The sequence below is a fragment of the Gossypium hirsutum genome, chromosome D07, assembly GCF_007990345.1.
Source record: "Gossypium hirsutum isolate 1008001.06 chromosome D07, Gossypium_hirsutum_v2.1, whole genome shotgun sequence".
NCBI classification, from domain to species: domain Eukaryota; kingdom Viridiplantae; phylum Streptophyta; class Magnoliopsida; order Malvales; family Malvaceae; genus Gossypium; species Gossypium hirsutum.
This window is the reverse complement of record NC_053443.1, coordinates 13,389,210-13,407,615: the sequence shown is the minus strand read 5'-3', so window position 1 is coordinate 13,407,615 and position 18,406 is coordinate 13,389,210. Positions and strand designations below refer to the sequence as shown.

The following is an 18,406-nucleotide window of genomic DNA, read 5'->3' as shown; positions in this document are numbered from 1 at the left end:
TATCATTCTATTCAATTCAATTCAAAAGTTATGTTATGGCAAAAATACCTTCTTTACAATTTAGTCCCTAAGCTCCTAAAGTGATATTCATGCAATTTCATCTACATCTAAGCCTAGCTGAATTTACTACATGCATATAACAGCCTATACATTTCAAACTTTCACACATTTCCCACACTATTTACACATTTATCAATTTAACACCTAATTAATCATTTCATCAAAACTCACTTAACAATAGTTGTTTAATTAACAACAAGGAATCATTTTCTTCCATTAAACTTCAAAAAAAACTAAAATTCTCTCATGGAAAAATCTTATACTTTCAACCATATTGCAATTTAGTCCCCTATTTAACTAGATTAAGCTACAACGATCTCGTAAACCTAAAAATCAACAAAAACGGGACAATATATCACTTACATGCAAAGGAAAAGCTTGAACAAAATCTCTTCTCCTCTCTTAGGGTAAATTTCGACTATGATGAAGAAAATGGGGAAGATGATAGCTTTTCTTTAATTAATTTAACCTTTATTTACCTAATTACCATTTTACCCTTACCTAACTTTAAAATTTTCATAATTTCCAAGCCATTCACATCCACTAACTCAATTAATGGTCTAATTATCATATAAGGACTTCTACTTTAAATTTATATAGCTATTTCAAACCTTTAGCAAATAGAACACAACTTTTGCACTTTATGCGATTTAGTCTTTTTCATCAAATTGATCATATAAACGGTAAAATTTCTTAACGAAATTTTTAGAATATAATACTATCATGCTGTAGATATTAAAATAATATTAAAATAACTTTTTTGACCTTATATTTGCGGTTCCAAAACCACTGTTCTGATTTTTACCAAAAACGGGTTGTTACACATTTGAATAATGCACACAACTTAATAACACCACCATACGTTCCTCAAATAGAGTAGCCGAGCAAAAAATTGGACTCTAAAAGAAAAGATGAACGAACTGCTAAAAAGCTCTAGGTTATCACATCAAATGTGGGGGTAGCGTTTCTATAAGTTAATTACGTTTTTAAATAAGGTACCCACAAGAAAATGGACATGACACTAGGGGAGAGCATTCGATCGAATCAAATCAAATCGAATCGAAAATTTTCGAGTTAATCGAGTTTTCGAATCTCATTTTATCATCCTAACTTTATTTGAAGTTTTCTCGAATCGAGTTGAGTGAGATGGAATTCGAATCGAATCGAATCGAATATATTTGTTCGAGTTAAATTTTAAAAAATAATTTTGGGTCCTTGTAACCATTGTCACCCATCGTAATAAAATTTGTCCACCTTAATCAAAATTTTTATTAACTTTCATCACCTCATAATTTATTTATTAATTTTTTATATACTAGTTAGCTTCTTTGCTTGCTTAGTTGTTTCAATTATCTTCAGATTCTTGTCACTATGTATTTTGGAATTAAAAATATACTAAATGTAAAAATATAATTTTTTAATAAAATTTATTTTAAAAATAAAATGTGAAATTGATACCAATATAAAATTTTAACATGAATAATTTATGGTATAATTAATAATTTAATTTTAATATAAATATTCAATATGACTAAAAAATTCAATAATATAAACAATATAAAATGTGAAATTTAATTTAATAATATAAATAGTAGATATAAATAAAATTATTATTATTTATGTTTAGTGATTGTTTTTGGGATAATTTTGATTTTTTATTTGAGAGTAAAGGGTGAGAAGTAAAAGTTTAGAGGAAAAATAAAAAGTTTTGGGGAATAAAAGTTTGAGAGAAAGTAAATAGGGGGAGTAAAATTTTGGAGGGAAAATATTAAAAAAATTGGAGGGGGAGGGTTTGGGATAGATGGGAGGTGAGATGGGAAGGGAATAAAAGTTTTAAGGGAAAAGTAAGAGGGAGTAAAAATTTGGGGGGAAAATAAAAGGTTTTGAGGGTTTTTGGGAGTAAAATTTTGAGAAAAAGTAAATGGGAGAGTAAAATTTTGGTGGGAAATGGATTTTGGGTAGATTGAGGGGTTGGGAGGGGAGGGGAGTAAAAGTTTTCGGGGGAAAGTGGGAAGGAGTAAAAGTTTTAAAGGAAAAGTAAAAAGGTTTGGGAGTTTGGGGTAAAAATGTAAAATATTATAGTTTGATATTGGAATTATTCGAATTCGAAAACTCAATTCGATTCGAACTCAAAATTTGAAAAAAAATTTGAGTTGATTCGAATAACTCGAATAACTCGATTCGTTTAACTCAAAATTCGAATTTTTTTCAATTTTTTCGAGTCGAAACGAGTTTTGCCCACCCCTACAAGACACCATATGAGTTATGGAAAACTAAAAAACCATCTTACAACCACTTGGAAGTGTGGGGGTGTCTTGCTAGCGTAATGTATAATGGTAAGTCGAGACATATGCGTCGTCGACACAATACTGTTAAAACAACTGATCTCAAACGGAGTCATCTCATTGATTTTAGAATATCAAAAGATAACATTGCGGATCCGCTAACTAAAGGCTTAAAACAAGATCATGTTGTTAAAACATCAAAAGGAATGTGACTAAAACCCATGAAAATAAAAGGCATTATGTGAAGGAAAATCCCACCCAGTTGACTGGAGATCCTAAAATCTAGGTTCAAAGGGACAACCTAATTGCATAGACCTTGTAAGGTCACTGTGGGGGTACTTATCCCAAATCCGTTCCTAAGATATAAATAGTGACTAAAAATGGGATAGGTTAAGCAATGTTTTTAATGACCACTGTATGTTTCGGTGAGCCGAACAACATAAGTCACTTATGCGAGAGTGAGGTGGGGCCGCTTCAAAAAGACTATTGAGGCTTAGTTCTTTCAAACTCTTGAAGAACCAAGAGATGTTCACAGCTATATGAACATAACCATGAGAAATAAAACATTGTGAGGGAGGTAGTTGTGTGAGGTATATCATCGTTTACACAAAAGGTAGAACAGTTCAAGGACATCACGTTTACTAGTTAGCTAGTAAAATAAATATACTTTCACAATGGAAGGTTCAATGGTGGATACCTACCTATCATATGCAACTATCGATCGTAGATTCTATTACCATATCGAGTCAATCTTTTTCGATAAAACTATCAACTTTCATTCATGTGGGGAATTGTTGGAAGAATTGTCTTTACAGGAAGTTTCAGGCATATTCTCAATAGGCAAAGGTGGAGAGTTGAATCATAAAATTATGGTTTCATATTCTACTTCATGAGGCATTTACAATGGTATATCATATGCTCAAAATGGTTGAGTGATGAATGAGAAATTTATGCTTAAAGTAAACTGCTTGGAAATATTGTTGAGGAAAAAATAAAGGCTTAGATCCCACATTGGTTAAATACCAAAGTGTGAGATGTGTTTATATATGTGAACCCTCTTAAACAGTAATTGAATGACTAAGCTTGTAACCCTGCCTCGGTGCGGGGGTGCAAGTCCAAACTCGACAAGGTTGGGGCACACTCACACGTCATGGGCGACGCAAAATGTTCGAACCGGTAGGCCCAATGGGCTTGTGGATATTTTAAACCCAACACTAATTTATTTTTCCTCAGCATACATAACTGCTTATTTATGGGCAGTATCTAATTTGATTTAATTTTTAAATCAAATTTATTTTTTGGCTCTTTAATGGCAGATTTTATGGTTATTTCCAAATTTTCTACTATCCTAAATACCTATAAATGGCTGTGTATTATGTAGGATTACACACACATTCGATTACTTTTTTATACCGAAATTCTGTTCTTTTCAAAACTCTTCTTTTGCCTCTTCGTAGTTTTACAACATTCCGATGATAGAAAAAGGCAAAGTTCGTTCGTTGATCGTTGTAGAGGTGCTACTACTTTGATCACTTTTGTTGTTGTATCCTGGGAGACATTCGACCAACGTTTCTCTGAGTACCATAGGAGCGGCCGAATTGAATTTAATCAAATAGATTTAATTGTTACTATCCCGGGTTAGGATTAAATTTTTAAAATTTGAGAAGTATATATTCTAAAATTGACTAGTTAGAAAATTACAAGGTCTACAATTGACCAAATTAAAGCAAAGAAACTAAATTCACAACTTTCTCAAAGTAAAGGGACTAATAGAAGATTTTAACCTTTTGTTTCTTAAATTTCCGCATAAGAAAGCAGCTTTTCCTGTATTTTTTGGAGAACGAAAAGGGAAAACAAAAATCTGAAAGTGTCTCTAATGAACAATCTATCAACTTCATTGATTTCTTCATCTTCCTTAGTTTTCTTGGCTCCAACCAGTTTAATTCAATGTACTATTTTTTTTATTATCTTTTATTGGGTTTTTCTTTCTTGGGATAATTAATGTAGCAGAACCCAAAGTGTTTCAGGTCCAGTGGAAAGCATCATTAATATAGTTAAATGTGTTGGCACTCCTCTTAAGAACAAAAGACTGATGATTGTTCTTATTCTGTTTCATTATTATTGCATTTATTCTTTTGGGTATATGGAAACTTGGATTTAATTTGCTGAGTAATTCATGAGCCGGTAATGTTACTAAGAACAACATTGGTTCGTGAGTTGTACCGCAAATTACTTATTGATGATATTATATTTTCTATAAATAACTTTTAAATTTCAATAATTTTATGACTAAATGGGGCTATGTCGGTTTTGTTTGGGAACTTACAAAATAAAGGTATGTGGCAATGCCCACATTGCCAAGCTTCAAGCTGGTTCCTTGTTTCCAGAGGTCTGTGGCACTTTTCATTAGTATAATGCTTCTCTTTGTTGCCATTGGTATTATAAATATACTATTTCCTTGAGATATAGATTATATGTTGCATGTCGTTTTCGAAAATGGTTTGGTGTGATTGTATTTTTAAACAAGGATACAATTTGCTCAGTCGGGTTTCCAAACTTCTATTTATTTTCTGTTGACAGTACTTGTAAATGCTTTTTTATCAGGAAAAGGGTTGCACACTTTATTCCCCAAACCAACAAGTGATGAGCCTCGGAAATGGTCTGCAATGGCTAATGTTGACACCATTTTTTGAATGAAAACGGGGTCGACTTGGATAAAAAAAAAGAATGAAAACGGGAGTCGCCACCGATCCTTTTTGATGAGGTGTGATCGGGTCACCTTGAAAAGTGGTTGTTTTTAATAAACGATTTAATTTTTATTAAAACAAAGATTTTGGTCTGTGAAATTTTAAAAAAAAAACGGGTTCGGGAGTCGGTTACGCACGAGGAAGGATCAGCACCCTCGATACGCCCAAAATTGGTACCTAGTTGATTAATTAGTGTCTTAGTGTCGAAAATTGAAAATTTGAAGGGTTTTAAAAAAATACGATCCTTAAAAGAAAACTCTGATAACATGAATTGAAATATAAGATTCTCTTGTTCCGAAGGAATATCACATCCAGCACATTAGGACACGATACCCTAAACCATCGAAACCAAGATCACCTTATAGTTTAATAAAACTATATTTTGAAGCTTTAAGAGGATATTTGGCTGTTTAGTCGAACGAGAAATCGAAACCCAGCACGTTAGGGCACGTTTCCTCGATTTTCCAAACGCAAAATATCGCCTTATTTAAAAGTTTAAAAAGGATATTTGGCTATTTGGTCGAACGAGAAATCGAAACCCAGCACGTTAGGGCACGTTTTTTCGATTTTCCAAACGCGAAATATTGCCTTATTTAGAAAAATTTTCCTTTTGATGTTTGGTGTTAATGCTTGACGAAACAATAACGAATACGACAAGGTAAGCAAAGTAAAGTGAGTAACAACAATACAATAGGCAAAATGAAATGACGAGGTGATTACATACACAAGGCATACAAATAAATAAATAGAACTAACATTTAAAAAAAGCACAAGTGTATATGAATAAATAAACAAGCACCCAATAACAATGATGACAATAAATACAATTATGTAAAAATGTATATGCATGTATAATTTAAAACCATAAAATAAGAAATATATATATATATTACAGAATATGAAAACATAGATAAGTATATACGCATATATGAAATCGATAAATATTTAAAAAATGTAAATGTATATTTATATACTTACAAATCGTGATAATATAAGATATATGTATGTGAATTATAAAATATATGAAATATACAAAAAGCATTTTTAAGAGTATAAAATATATAAGTATGTATATGATGTAAAATATGCATAAATATATGTAAGTGTATAAAAATTATGAAGTGTGAAAAAAATATGTTTAAATAGGTATAAGTACGTATATCTACATATATATGTAAAAATATAATATTTAAAAAAGGGGGTATATATATATGCGTAATATATATAAATTTATAATATAATGTTAAAATATTCACATAATATACATAATAATAGTGTTGAAAACATCTATTAATAATAAATATACACTTATATGTATTAAAGATATATTCATAAATATAAAAAACATATACTAATAATCACAATAGTAAAGACAAAAAATGTATACGTAACATAATGCGAAAATATATAAATGTTGTGATATCTAAAACATATACATAAAAATGAAAAAAATGTATGACGAATAATGCAAAGATATTTGTATGAGATGATGGGAAATATACGAATAGCACGATATTTACAAGTGTATGCCTAATATAATTATAAAAAAAATGATATAAATAAATGAATACATGAAAATAATACCATATACACAAAAATACCTATATATATATGTAATGAAATATGTGAACAAATATTAATATTAATGAATATATGATATATGTATATAATAATAGAAACGAAACAAAATATATATATATATAGTTAAATATAATACAATAATAATAAAACAACAATGATAATAATATTATATATATAACAATTTATATTTAAAATTGAGTTAAACAGCAAAAATATTATGAAATTTAAGGTAAAAAATTGAAGAAGGGATGAGATTGGATTAAAAACCAAATCTCTGGGGCGAATTTTGAAAGAAATTAAAGGAGAATGAACTTATCAGAACGCGCGTTAAACTATGGGGGATCAAATAAATAATTTGTCCAAACACTTGAAACGACACCGTTGGAAGGGGGACTAAATCGCAAAGTGTAATGGATTTCAGGGTCAATTTATAAACAACGAATAACTTAATTGCGAAATATAAAAATGCGGAAGGGCCAATTGCGCAAATAGCCCTTCCGCTCAAAAACACGCGGATCCTACCCTGGTGTGGGTCGGGTCGACCCGCCCCACGTCCGAAACGACGTCGTTTTATCATTAAACAAGGGGGGACCAAAACGGTGCGTTTTGGTCCCCTATAAAAGCTAAAATTTTTTGAAAAAATTCATTTGAGACCAGGTGAGGGAAAAAAAAGGAAAGAAAGAGGGAGAGGGAGGGCACGGAGCGATTTCCGGCAAAAGGGGGGTACCGGACGGCCACCGGAGGCTCGCCGGCGCCGGCGCCGGCCACCGCGTGGTAAAAATTTTTTATTTTTTTTGCTAACTCCTTTTTTTAGATTTATGCTATGTAAAAATATGTAATAGAGAGTTTTTGAACAATAAAAAACCTTAGATCTGACTGCCTTTTCTGTTTTTGGTCTTTCTCGCTTGAATCTGCTTTTTTCTTGTATTCTTCAGTAGCATTACAGTTGAAAAATGAAAAGAAAAAATCCCCTCGTTCCCATGACAGATTTCGGCTTTTAAAGCCAATATATTTGTTTTGTTCCTTTTGTTTATCATTTTCCCCATCATCGCATGCTTTCTTTGCTGTTGTTTCTGTCTCTGTTGCAGGTGGTGGGCACGGTGGAGCAAGTGGGGGTGTCAGACGCGTGGGGCGTGGTGGACGAGGAGGTGGAGCGGCGGCTGACAATGGTGGGAGCTAGGGCTTGCTGCTGGAATCTTTCAAGCAGATGGGCTGTTAGGGTTTTAAAATTTGGGCTCAGGTAGTTTTAGGATTGGGCTAGGTTGGTTTAGGGTATTGGGCTAGGTTAGTTGGGTTTTGGGTTTATTTTGTAATTGGACTGTTGTTTATTGTTTTAATATTCGGGCCTGGGCATAAAATTGGGCCTTACAGCTGCCCTCTTTGCGTGTTATCGTGTAACGAGAACAGAGCAAAGACTAAGAAAGGCCAATTTTGCCCGGGCTCGTCGAGTTTTGACTTCTTTTGGTGCTTCCTTTCTTCAAGTAACCTCATTCTAGTCCACTGCGTCTTATGAATCTTCGATCTGCTCTACTGCAACTTTAGATACGCCTTGTAGCTTCAATCTACTCTGCTACAATTCCATGGGGATGAGATTTGTGTTTTTCTTCGTCCGCTCAATTACTGCTTAGGGAGACAGGATTTGTGCTCTTCACTCTATTCCACTGTTGAATGTAGGGAGATAGAGTTATTGGTTTCAATGTACTCCACTGTAGTCAGGGAGGTAAATCTGCCATCGTCGATCGGCTTTCTTCGATCTACTTCACCACCAGTATGGGAAGACAAGATCTGCATCGTCGATCCACTTCCTACCAATATAGGAAGACAGGACCTGCTATCTTCGATCTACTTCACGCCAATACATGAAGATAAGATCTGCTTTCTGCGATCTACTTTGCCACCAATATGGGAAGACAAGATCTGCATCTTCGATCCACTTCCTACCAATATAGGAAGATAGGATCTGCTACATTCGATCTACTTCACGCCAATACATGAAGACAAGATCTGTTTTCTGCGATTCTACTTCGCCACCAATATGGGAAGACAAGATCTGCATCTTCGATCCACTTCCTACCAGTATAGGAAGATAGGATCTGATATCTTCGATCTACTTCACGCCAATACATGAAGACAAGATCTACTTTCTTCGATCTACTTCGCCACCAATATAGGAAGACAAGATCTGCATCTTCGATCCACTTCCTACCAATATAGGAAGATAATATCTACTTTCTTCGATCTACTTCGCCACCAATATGGGAAGACAAGATCTGCATCTTCGATCCACTTCCTACCAATATAGGAAGATAATATCTACTTTCTTCGATCTACTTCGCCACCAATATGGGAAGACAAGATCTGCTTTCTTCGACCTACTTCGCCACCAATATGGGAAGACAAGATCTGCGTCGTCGATCTACTTCCTACCAATATAGGAAGATAAGATCTGCTACCTTCGATCTACTTCACGCCAATACATGAAGACAAGATCTGCTTTAATGACTTCAATCTATCCCACTGTAACTTCAGGGGTATAGGATTTGTTTCTTTGATCTGTTCTCTGGGGAACATGACCTGCAAAATCCATTTCATGGACCTATTTATGCCTAGTGTTTAGGATGACATGATCAGAATGAATCAAATGCTCCTAACTAGATGTGTATGTATTATATTTGTAGAATGTCATGAGAATGATCCATTTTTAATGCTTAGGTTGTCATTCCTCATTGTTCATCAAGGTTCTATCACTGATGTCTTCTTGTTCAGCCAGTTTGACAGAAAACCCAAAGAAATAGACGCTATTTAGACTATCATTTCTCAAATGTTTCCAACCCTTAGGTTTGGTTAGTTCTAAACAATAGTCCTGTTTCAGGTCCTCGTATTATTTAGAAACTTTCAGAGTAATATGCAGAACTCCTTCTGCATGTGTATTGTCAATCCATTAATCGTTATTTCAAGGAAAAATGCTTGAAAGATTATCAAAATGGACAAAATAAAATTTTGCTGAGAGCAAAGCTCGAAATGAATAAATCAATCAAGATAGCAAACTTTGCTGAGATATGATGAAAAAGATTATCACAATGAATAAGATGGAATTTTATTGGGAGCAGAGCTCTAAATGAACAAATAGCAAATTTTGCTAAGATAAGATAAAAAAAAAAAAAACAGGTGCTCCAGATATCACAGCATGAGCTCCTCTGCACAAACTCTGTGTTTAGAAATCCTAAAAGACTTTGTTGATGCCCCAAGATATAGCATCTCTCCTTCTTGTTAATTCGGAGAAGACAAAACTACTCTATGCCTCAACTTTGATCGAAAATTCGAATTGCCCATTCCTGGGTTTTCAATTCAAAGCCCCTTTGGTCTCAAGGTGCCCTTTGCGGGTTTTCGCCTTGGCCTCTCCCCTTTTTTTTTTTTTTTTTTTTTTTTTTTTTAGGCAAAGTACCTCTTCACTGAATCCGAATTCACAGGATTGGGCAAGCTTTTGCCATCCATCCCAGTTAAAATTAATGCCCCTCCTGAAAAGGCCTTTTTTACTACATAAGGTCCCTCCCAGTTTGGCATCCATTTTCCTCTGAAGTCCTTTTGTATGGGAAGGATCTTCTTCAGTACCAAGTCCCCTTCATGGAAGTTTCTAGGACGAACTTTCTTATTGTAAGCTCGCATCATTCGTTTCTGGTACATTTGACCATGACGGATAGCTCTTAACCTCCTTTCCTCAATCAAGTTCAACTGATCATATCGGGCTTGGACCCATTCTGCTTCATCTAACTTTAGTTCTGAAAAAACTCGGAGAGAGGGAATTTCAACCTCAATTGGTAGCACTGCCTCCATCCCATAAACCAAAGAGAATGGTGTTGCCCCGGTAGAAGTCCTGACGGATGTTCGATAAGCATAGAGGGCGAATGGCAACTTCTCGTGCCAATCTCTATAGGTCTCAGTCATTTTCCCCACAATCTTTTTGATATTTTTATTGGCTGCCTCCACCGCACCATTCATCTTCGGACGATATGGTGATGAGTTGTGGTGCTTGATCTTGAATTGATTACAAACCTCTGCTATCGTGCTATTATTCAAATTTAATGCGTTGTCTGATATGATCCTTTCAGGCATTCCATACCGACATATGATTTCCTTCTTTAAAAACTTGCTGACAGCTGTCTTTGTGACGTTGGCGTAAGAAGTAGCCTCTACCCACTTAGTAAAGTAGTCAATCACTACAAAAACGAAACGATGTCCGTTTGAAGCCTTTGGCGATATCGGCCCAATGACGTCCATGCCCCACATGGAGAAAGGCCATGGGGAAGTCATGACGTGAAGAGGTGATGGAGGCACATGAATTTTGTCTCCGTAAATCTGGCATTTATGGCACTTCTTAGCATACTTGATGCAGTCTCCTTCCATGGTAGACCAATAATATCCAAATCTCATGATCTGTCTGGCCATTGTGAAACCGTTAGCGTGTGTTCCACAAATACCATCATGGACTTCTTCCAAGATCTGCTTAGCCTCCACAGCGTCTACACATCTTAACAGCACCTGATCTTTTCCTCTTTTGTACAGGATTTCCCCATCTAAGACGTAACCACTGGCCAGCCTCCTCAACATTCTTTTGTCATTCTCAGTTGCTTGGTTTGGGTATTCACAATTTTTCACGTATCGCAATATGTCCTTATACCAAGGGTTGTCGTCCTTTTCTTCTTCCCCGTCAATATTACAACAGTGGGCTGGAGCATCATAAATGCTCATTTGGATAGGCTTCACATCCTCTGGTCTATTTACTTTGATCATGGAAGCCAATGTAGCTAAAGCATCGGCCATCTGATTCTCGTCTCGTGGGAGATAACAAAAAGTGATGTCGTCAAACTCCTCAATCAATTCTAGGACCATCCTTCGGTAACTAATCAACTTAGGGTCTCTTGTTTCCCATTCGCCTTTGAGCTGATAAATTACCAATGCTGAATCCCCATATACCTCAAGTACCTTGATTTTGCGTTCCATAGCCGCGCGGATTCCCATGATACATGCTTCATATTCCGCCATGTTATTTGTGCAATCAAAATCTAGTTTACTGGTGAAAGGATAATGATCACCGTTTGGAGATACCAAGACTGCCCCAATCCCGTTGCCCATGGCATTTGAGGCTCCGTCAAAATTTAATTTCCAAGTATTGCCTTCTTGTGTGCCCGTTTCAGTAGTTGCCACATACATCAGATCCTCATTTGGGAAGTCAAAGTTCAAAGGCTCATAATCGTCCAGGGCTCTACTTGCTAGGAAATCTGCTATCGCGCTCCCTTTTACAGCCTTTTGATTCACATAGGTTATGTCGAATTCAGATAGTAGAATTTGCCATCGGGCCATCCTTCCGTTTAGAGCAGTTGACTCCATCATGTATTTCAGAGGGTCTAACTTTGAGATTAACCAAGTCGTATGGTACAACATGTATTGTCTCAATCTCCGAGTAGTCCAAACCAATGCGCAACATAATTTTTCAATTGGCGAATATCTCGTTTCGCATTCAGTAAACTTCTTACTGAGATAATAGATCGCTCTTTCTTTTCGTCCTGACTCATCATGTTGGCCGAGCACGCACCCCATGGAATTCTCAAATACTGCCAAGTATAGTATTAGTGGTTTGTCAGGGCAAGGTGGCATCAGTACTGGGGCGTTGGACAAGTAATGTTTAACTCTTTCGAAAGTTTCCTGGCACTCTTCATCCCATACACCTGGATTGTGTTTCCTAAGAAGGCGGAATATGGGGTCACATTTCTCAGTTAATTGTGAAATGAATCGAGCGATGTAATTCAGTCTTCCTAGGAAACCCCGAACTTCTTTTTGAGTACTTGGCGGAGGTAATTCTTGTATGGCCTTAACTTTGTCTGGGTCAATTTCGATTCCCTTTTCGCTGACTAAGAATCCTAGCAGTTTTCCTGATCTAGCCCCGAAAGTACACTTGGCTGGGTTAAGTTTTAGCTGGAACTTCCTTAACCTCAGAAACAGTTTTCTCAGAACTTGCACGTGTTCCCTTTCTGTTCTGGATTTTGCGATCATGTCATCAACATAAACTTCTATCTCTTTATGCATCATATCATGGAATAATGCTACCATGGCTCTCTGATATGTTGCTCCCGCATTTTTCAATCCAAAAGGCATCACTTTATAACAAAACGTCCCCCACATCGTTATGAATGTGGTCTTTTCCTTGTCTTCAGAAAGCATCTTAATTTGGTTGTACCCGGAGAAACCATCCATGAAAGAGAACAGTGAGTATCCGGCCGTGTTGTCTACCAAGGTATCGATATGAGGCAGTGGGGAATTATCTTTTGGGCTGGCTTTGTTCAAGTCTCTGTAGTCCACACACATTCGCACCTTCCCATCTTTCTTAGGAACAGGGACTATATTGGCTACCCATTCTGAGTACTTGACCACCTGTAAGAAACCAGCATCGAATTGCTTCTTGACTTCTTCTTTTATTTTTAGCAAGATATCAGGCCTCATCCTTCGAAGCTTTTGTTGGACTGGTTTGCATTCTTCCTTTATAGGCAATCGGTGCACCACAATATCAGTACTTAAACCTGGCATATCTTGGTAGGACCATGCGAAGACATCTTTGAACTCTTGAAGCAACTCAACAAGGTCTCGCCTTGTTTCCTTGGCAATGCAAGCGCCAACTTTTACCTCTCTGCCCTCTTCTAAGATCACGACTTCTACTGATTCCTTATAGGGTAGAATTTGTTTTTCTTCTTCTTCCATCATTCTTAACAAATCCGGAGATAAAACGCTGTTTGGTCACCTTCAAAATCTTGAGGATTATCTATACTCATGTCTTGCTCAAATAGAGACTCTGAATTAGTAACAGAGTCGCTCATCTCGTTGATATCTGAAGACCTGTTATTGGAACAAATGGAGGCCCAAATAAAAGAATCTAAGAATACTTGTATGCATACTATGATTATAAAGGGAATGAAAAGAATGAAAGAATATTTGCTCAAGATGAAACTGAATGATAAGTTTTCACTGAAATTAGATTTTGGACATGTGCCTTTTACAAAAGATTCTTATCGCCCCCAGGCTTAGGGCGACAAGTGTTCTGAATATTACTCTGAATTAGTTCTAAATGTTACAGGGATCTCTTCTGCAGTCCAGTTATTCAAAACACTTCCAGGTTCGTAAGGCCGAATGCCCGATAAATTCCTTTCCACCCTTTCTTCCGCGGATATGGCATTAATGTCCAACCTCTCAATCCTTCCCTCTGTAACCTCATCCTTCTCTTCAGGGTAGACAATTCCCCTTGAAACAAAAGTCTTAGATATATGGGGAAAGGTCATCGGTCCCCACTTGACTTCTATCCCGCCCAAATGTGCTCTTCTCTTTTCCTGCTTTTTCTCCATCTCTTTCCTCCTTTCCCTCGCATTAGGCTTATATCCCAAACCATAACGGTCCTGTTTGTTAATTAGGATCGGTACTCCGACCCTTCCCTGGAGGTATTTTCCCAATCCTCTTCCAGGCAATGCTCCCTTTCCCATCGTTAGCTGTAAGCTCATTGACGTAGCTTTGGATATCTTAGGCTCTGGGATTTTGCTCATCTCGATGACAAATGTGGCATTTACGAATTCCAATGATCGGAATGAACATTCTATCGCTTCACCATCGGCCTCTATGTATGGCATATCATCGGTGACTGATGCAATGATGTCTTCTTCTGCATCTATAGTCACCAATCGACCCTCCATCACCAATTTTAACTTTTGGTGAAGTGACGATGGTACAGCTCCTGCAGAATGGATCCAAGGCCTCCCCAATAGGCAATTGTAAGATGGTTTAATATCCATTACCAAAAAGTCTACCTCGTATGTATTTGGACCAATCAATAGAGGTATCTCGATTCTCCCCATCACTTTTCTCTCAGTGCCATCAAATGCTCTCACTATATTTTGACATGATTTCATGTGAGAACTGTCCACAGGTAATCTGTTTAATGTGGACAGGGGTAAAACATTCAGGGCCGATCCATTGTCCACGAGTACTGCCGGTAGTATACACCCCTTGCAACGGGCAGTGATGTGCAAGGCCTTGGTAGATTGTCCACGAGTACTGCCGGTAGTATACACCCCTTGCAACGGGCAGTGATGTGCAAGGCCTTGGTAGATCCCATACCACCTGGCGGGATCTCATCATCGTTGAAGAAAATGAAATTATCGGCATTTATATTGTTAACCAGGCGATCCAATTTGTTCACTGAGATATCTTTAGCGACATAGGTTCATTTAGCATTTTACCAACGCATTACGATGTATCTCTGAACTTAGAAGTAACTCGAGCACTGAGATGCGAGCGGGTTGCTTATGCAATTGTTCCACCACGCTATACTCACTATGCTTCAAGAATTTTAGGAATTCTCTAGCCTCATTTTCGGTCACCGGTGTGTTAATTTGCGGTTCAATTCCGGTCGTCTTCGTTTTATTTTGTTCAACCGCCAAGGCTTTTCCTTTTATAGGTTCCCTTTTTGTATTTCCCAGGTCGTAACGTTTTCCACTACGCGTATAGAAACCTGCGTCATTACCCTCTTCTGAAGCATTTATCGGGTTCTCCTCTCCGTGATCATCACATTGCAGTCGTAATTCCAAGGAACCTTTTTGCTATCCTTGTAAGGAAAGGCTACAGGTTTTTGGATTATGACCCTTGGCGCCAATTGTATTCCGGATCCTGTACTCGTTGGCCTTGAAATAATCACCACTGGGTGATTTGGGGCCTTTCCCGTAGGCCCTCCTCCGAGCATAAACTTCTCCATTTTCAAGTCCTTTGATCTCTTCATAAAATTCTAGCTCTTTGTTGTCCATCAGATTTTGCACCAAGGCCTTGAATTCAGTGCAGTTTCGAATGTCATGGTCTTCTTCAGCATGAAACTCGCAGTACGTCTTCGTTCCTTCGGGCCTTTCTTTTGAATCTTGTTTGATGAGACCTCCTTCTATCATTTGTCTCCAGACCCAACTCAATGGGGTTTTTATCTCTGCAATGTCGGTTTTGATTCTCTTTTTCTCACCTTCGATTATTGCGTTTACCCCTTTATCAGCATGGTTGGGTAACGGATTCGCTGCTACGTTGGGTCCTAATGGGTCGTCAAACTTCACGATCCCCATCTTAATGAACCTTTCCACCGCCTTTTTAAACCCAGTACAGTTCTCAATTGAGTGTCCTGGTATCCCTGCATGGTATTCACATTGGGCGTTCGTGTCATACCATTTGGGATATGGAGGTTGCATGGGCTCGAGATAAAATGGAGATACTATGTGTGCATCAAATAACTTCTGATACAGTTCCCGTATGTTATTGGAATGGGCGTGAACTGAAGTCTCTCTGTGTTAGTCCTTGTATTGGGCCTTGTGTTGGGTTCTGCCTCGAGGGGGCTTGGTGACTAGCGGTTATCATTTTTGGAGGGCCAACAGTAATCGGTTTTGAATGGCTCTTGCTATATGTGCTTACGTTGTTTACTTCACCCTCTTTTTTCCTTGGGCTGGTCTTTTGAAGTTTTCCCCCGTGTCAATTTTACCGCTCCTTACCGCTTCTCAATCATTTCACCGGACATTACCATGTCCGAGAAGCCTTGGTAGCACTCCCAAATGTGGTTGATGAACGGGCTTTCAAGTGTTGATAAACACATGGTGACCTCTTTTTCCAAAAGGGGTGGCTGGACTTGTGTTGCCACTTCTCTCCATCGTTGGCGTACTGCCTGAAATTCTCGCTAGGCTTTTTCTCCATGTTTTGTAACGTAATTCGATCGGGTGTTATATCGTTACATGACTGTATGCTTCATAAAGCTTGCGCCAAGTCTCTCCATGAACTAACTTTAGCACGACTCAGTTGGTTGTACCATTTGGCTGCAGATCCGATCAAACTGTCCTGGAAGCAGTGGATTAACAGCTGATCGTTGTTAACGTATCTGTCATTCTTCGACAGAACATAGTTATATGAGCTTCAGGACAACTAGTCCCATTATATTTTTCGAATTCCGGCATTTTGAACTTAGGTGGGAGTACTAAATCAGGGACCAGACTCAGATCCTTGGCGTCAACCCGCGATGATAGCCGATGTTCTCCATGATCTAAATTTTTCCTCTAACCATCTACATCGGTCTCCAGCTGTTTTGGCAGGTTCATTTTGTTTTTTCTGTTTCTACACATCATCGAGGTCCGGGACACAGGATTAGTGGGATTATCCCGGGATTAGAACCCGAGCCATTTGAAAATGCACTGGTACGAGGCACTAGCCAGACATGAGGTCTAATGATAACCGGTATCCTCTGTGGTACACTCTGGCTGTGCTTGGATGTTAGTTGGGGTAAAACCTGGAGGATAAACAGGGTCATCGTGATCCTCCCAGCATCAACTACGGGGTCTTTTCCTTTGTTATTCCTCCAGCCAATAACTGCTTTAATTGGTTCATCACAGTGTTCTGGGATTCTAACATGTCCTGCTGGATTTTTCCAGTCGTTCATGCATCTGATCTTGCATCTCTCGTTGCAACTGTTCCAATCTTTCCATCCTTTGATCCATTACTTTTGTTTGGCGACGAGTACCGTAGTGATATTTGATTAGATTTTGTTGGTTTCCAGGGTAACTGTCATAATTTAATTTTATTAGGGTCATTTTATGAAACTACTGCATATGATGTAATGCAAATGTATGAAATGAATGCAAAAAGAGGCATTGATTCGAATTCAATTTCATTAGAAAACTCACTAGAAGCAATTTCTTTACATAAAATAATTACATATACGACTTCGCCTTATACCCAAGGCCTTAACCTTCCTAAGAAGCCAAGCTAAATCTCGACCTCGGCTTGATCTGACTCATATTTTAAACTCAATACATCGGCCTGAATGCTAATGTTTGCAGATGATCAGCCACTTCCCGCACTTGAGTCACAGCTTCGCCATAACGTAATCTCTGTCTCTAATCTGCCTTTGAGAATGATGGAATTGCTCTTGCCATTGATCATTACTCCTCTCAAGAAGCTCCATTCGTAGCTCAGAATTGTGTAATGCGTCCTCAAGCTCCTCTACCTTTTCCTTCAGTTCTTCGATCTTATTTAAGCTTGCTCTTAATTCGACCATGGAGTTGCGACTACGGTACGAGTGAAGTGACTTTTCTAGCTCTGTCACCTTGGCTTTAATCCTGCTTCTCATTTCGGCACTCTAACAAACTCCTTTCCAAAGCGTTTTCTCGAGCTCGAGCATCTTGAAATTTCTTTTCCCACTGATCGGCCCTATTCTTTCCTCATTGATCTCTTGTCGCCACTGCTCTGACGTTTTGCCCAGACCGACAGTTCTCATCGACAATCGCAGCTTCTTGTAATCTGTTTTTTAGACTATCCAATCTCTTCAGCTTGTTTTCCCTTCTTAATTTCTGCTTCTAGCTTGTGGATATATGTCTAATCCAATGCACTCTTTCTTCTTAATGTTCTATCTTTTCCATCAGATTCTTTCTCAAAGTTCGTTGATGATCTTAATTCTGACGAACTACTGTAGATGCTCTCTATAGACTGAAGCAATCTTCCTCGTTAGGGATTTGTCATTGACTCTTTTACTCACCACCATAATATTCTGAAGTTGCCATCACTCTATGGTAATATTTCATTCGTGACTGTTCCAGCGTTGATATTTTCGAGTTTTTCTTGTAGTTTCATCTTATAGAAACTCACATTGAGACCTTGTGCGTATGAATGTCTCGATAC

At 37.6% G+C, this 18,406-nt stretch overlaps 1 protein-coding gene across 1 annotated transcript in view; it reads left to right on the top strand.

Annotated features, from left to right (window-relative positions):
* Positions 1-4,638: 4,638 nt before the first annotated feature.
* The window catches only part of LOC121219135 (rRNA 2'-O-methyltransferase fibrillarin-like), a 14,373-nt gene continuing 605 nt past the window's right edge, over positions 4,639-18,406 (top strand). The window contains exons 1-3 of the mRNA XM_041096813.1: positions 4,639-4,734; positions 4,950-5,004; positions 7,762-7,842. Of these exons, the coding sequence (XP_040952747.1) occupies positions 4,639-4,734; positions 4,950-5,004; positions 7,762-7,842 (232 nt within the window). The remainder of the gene's footprint in view (positions 4,735-4,949; positions 5,005-7,761; positions 7,843-18,406) is intronic.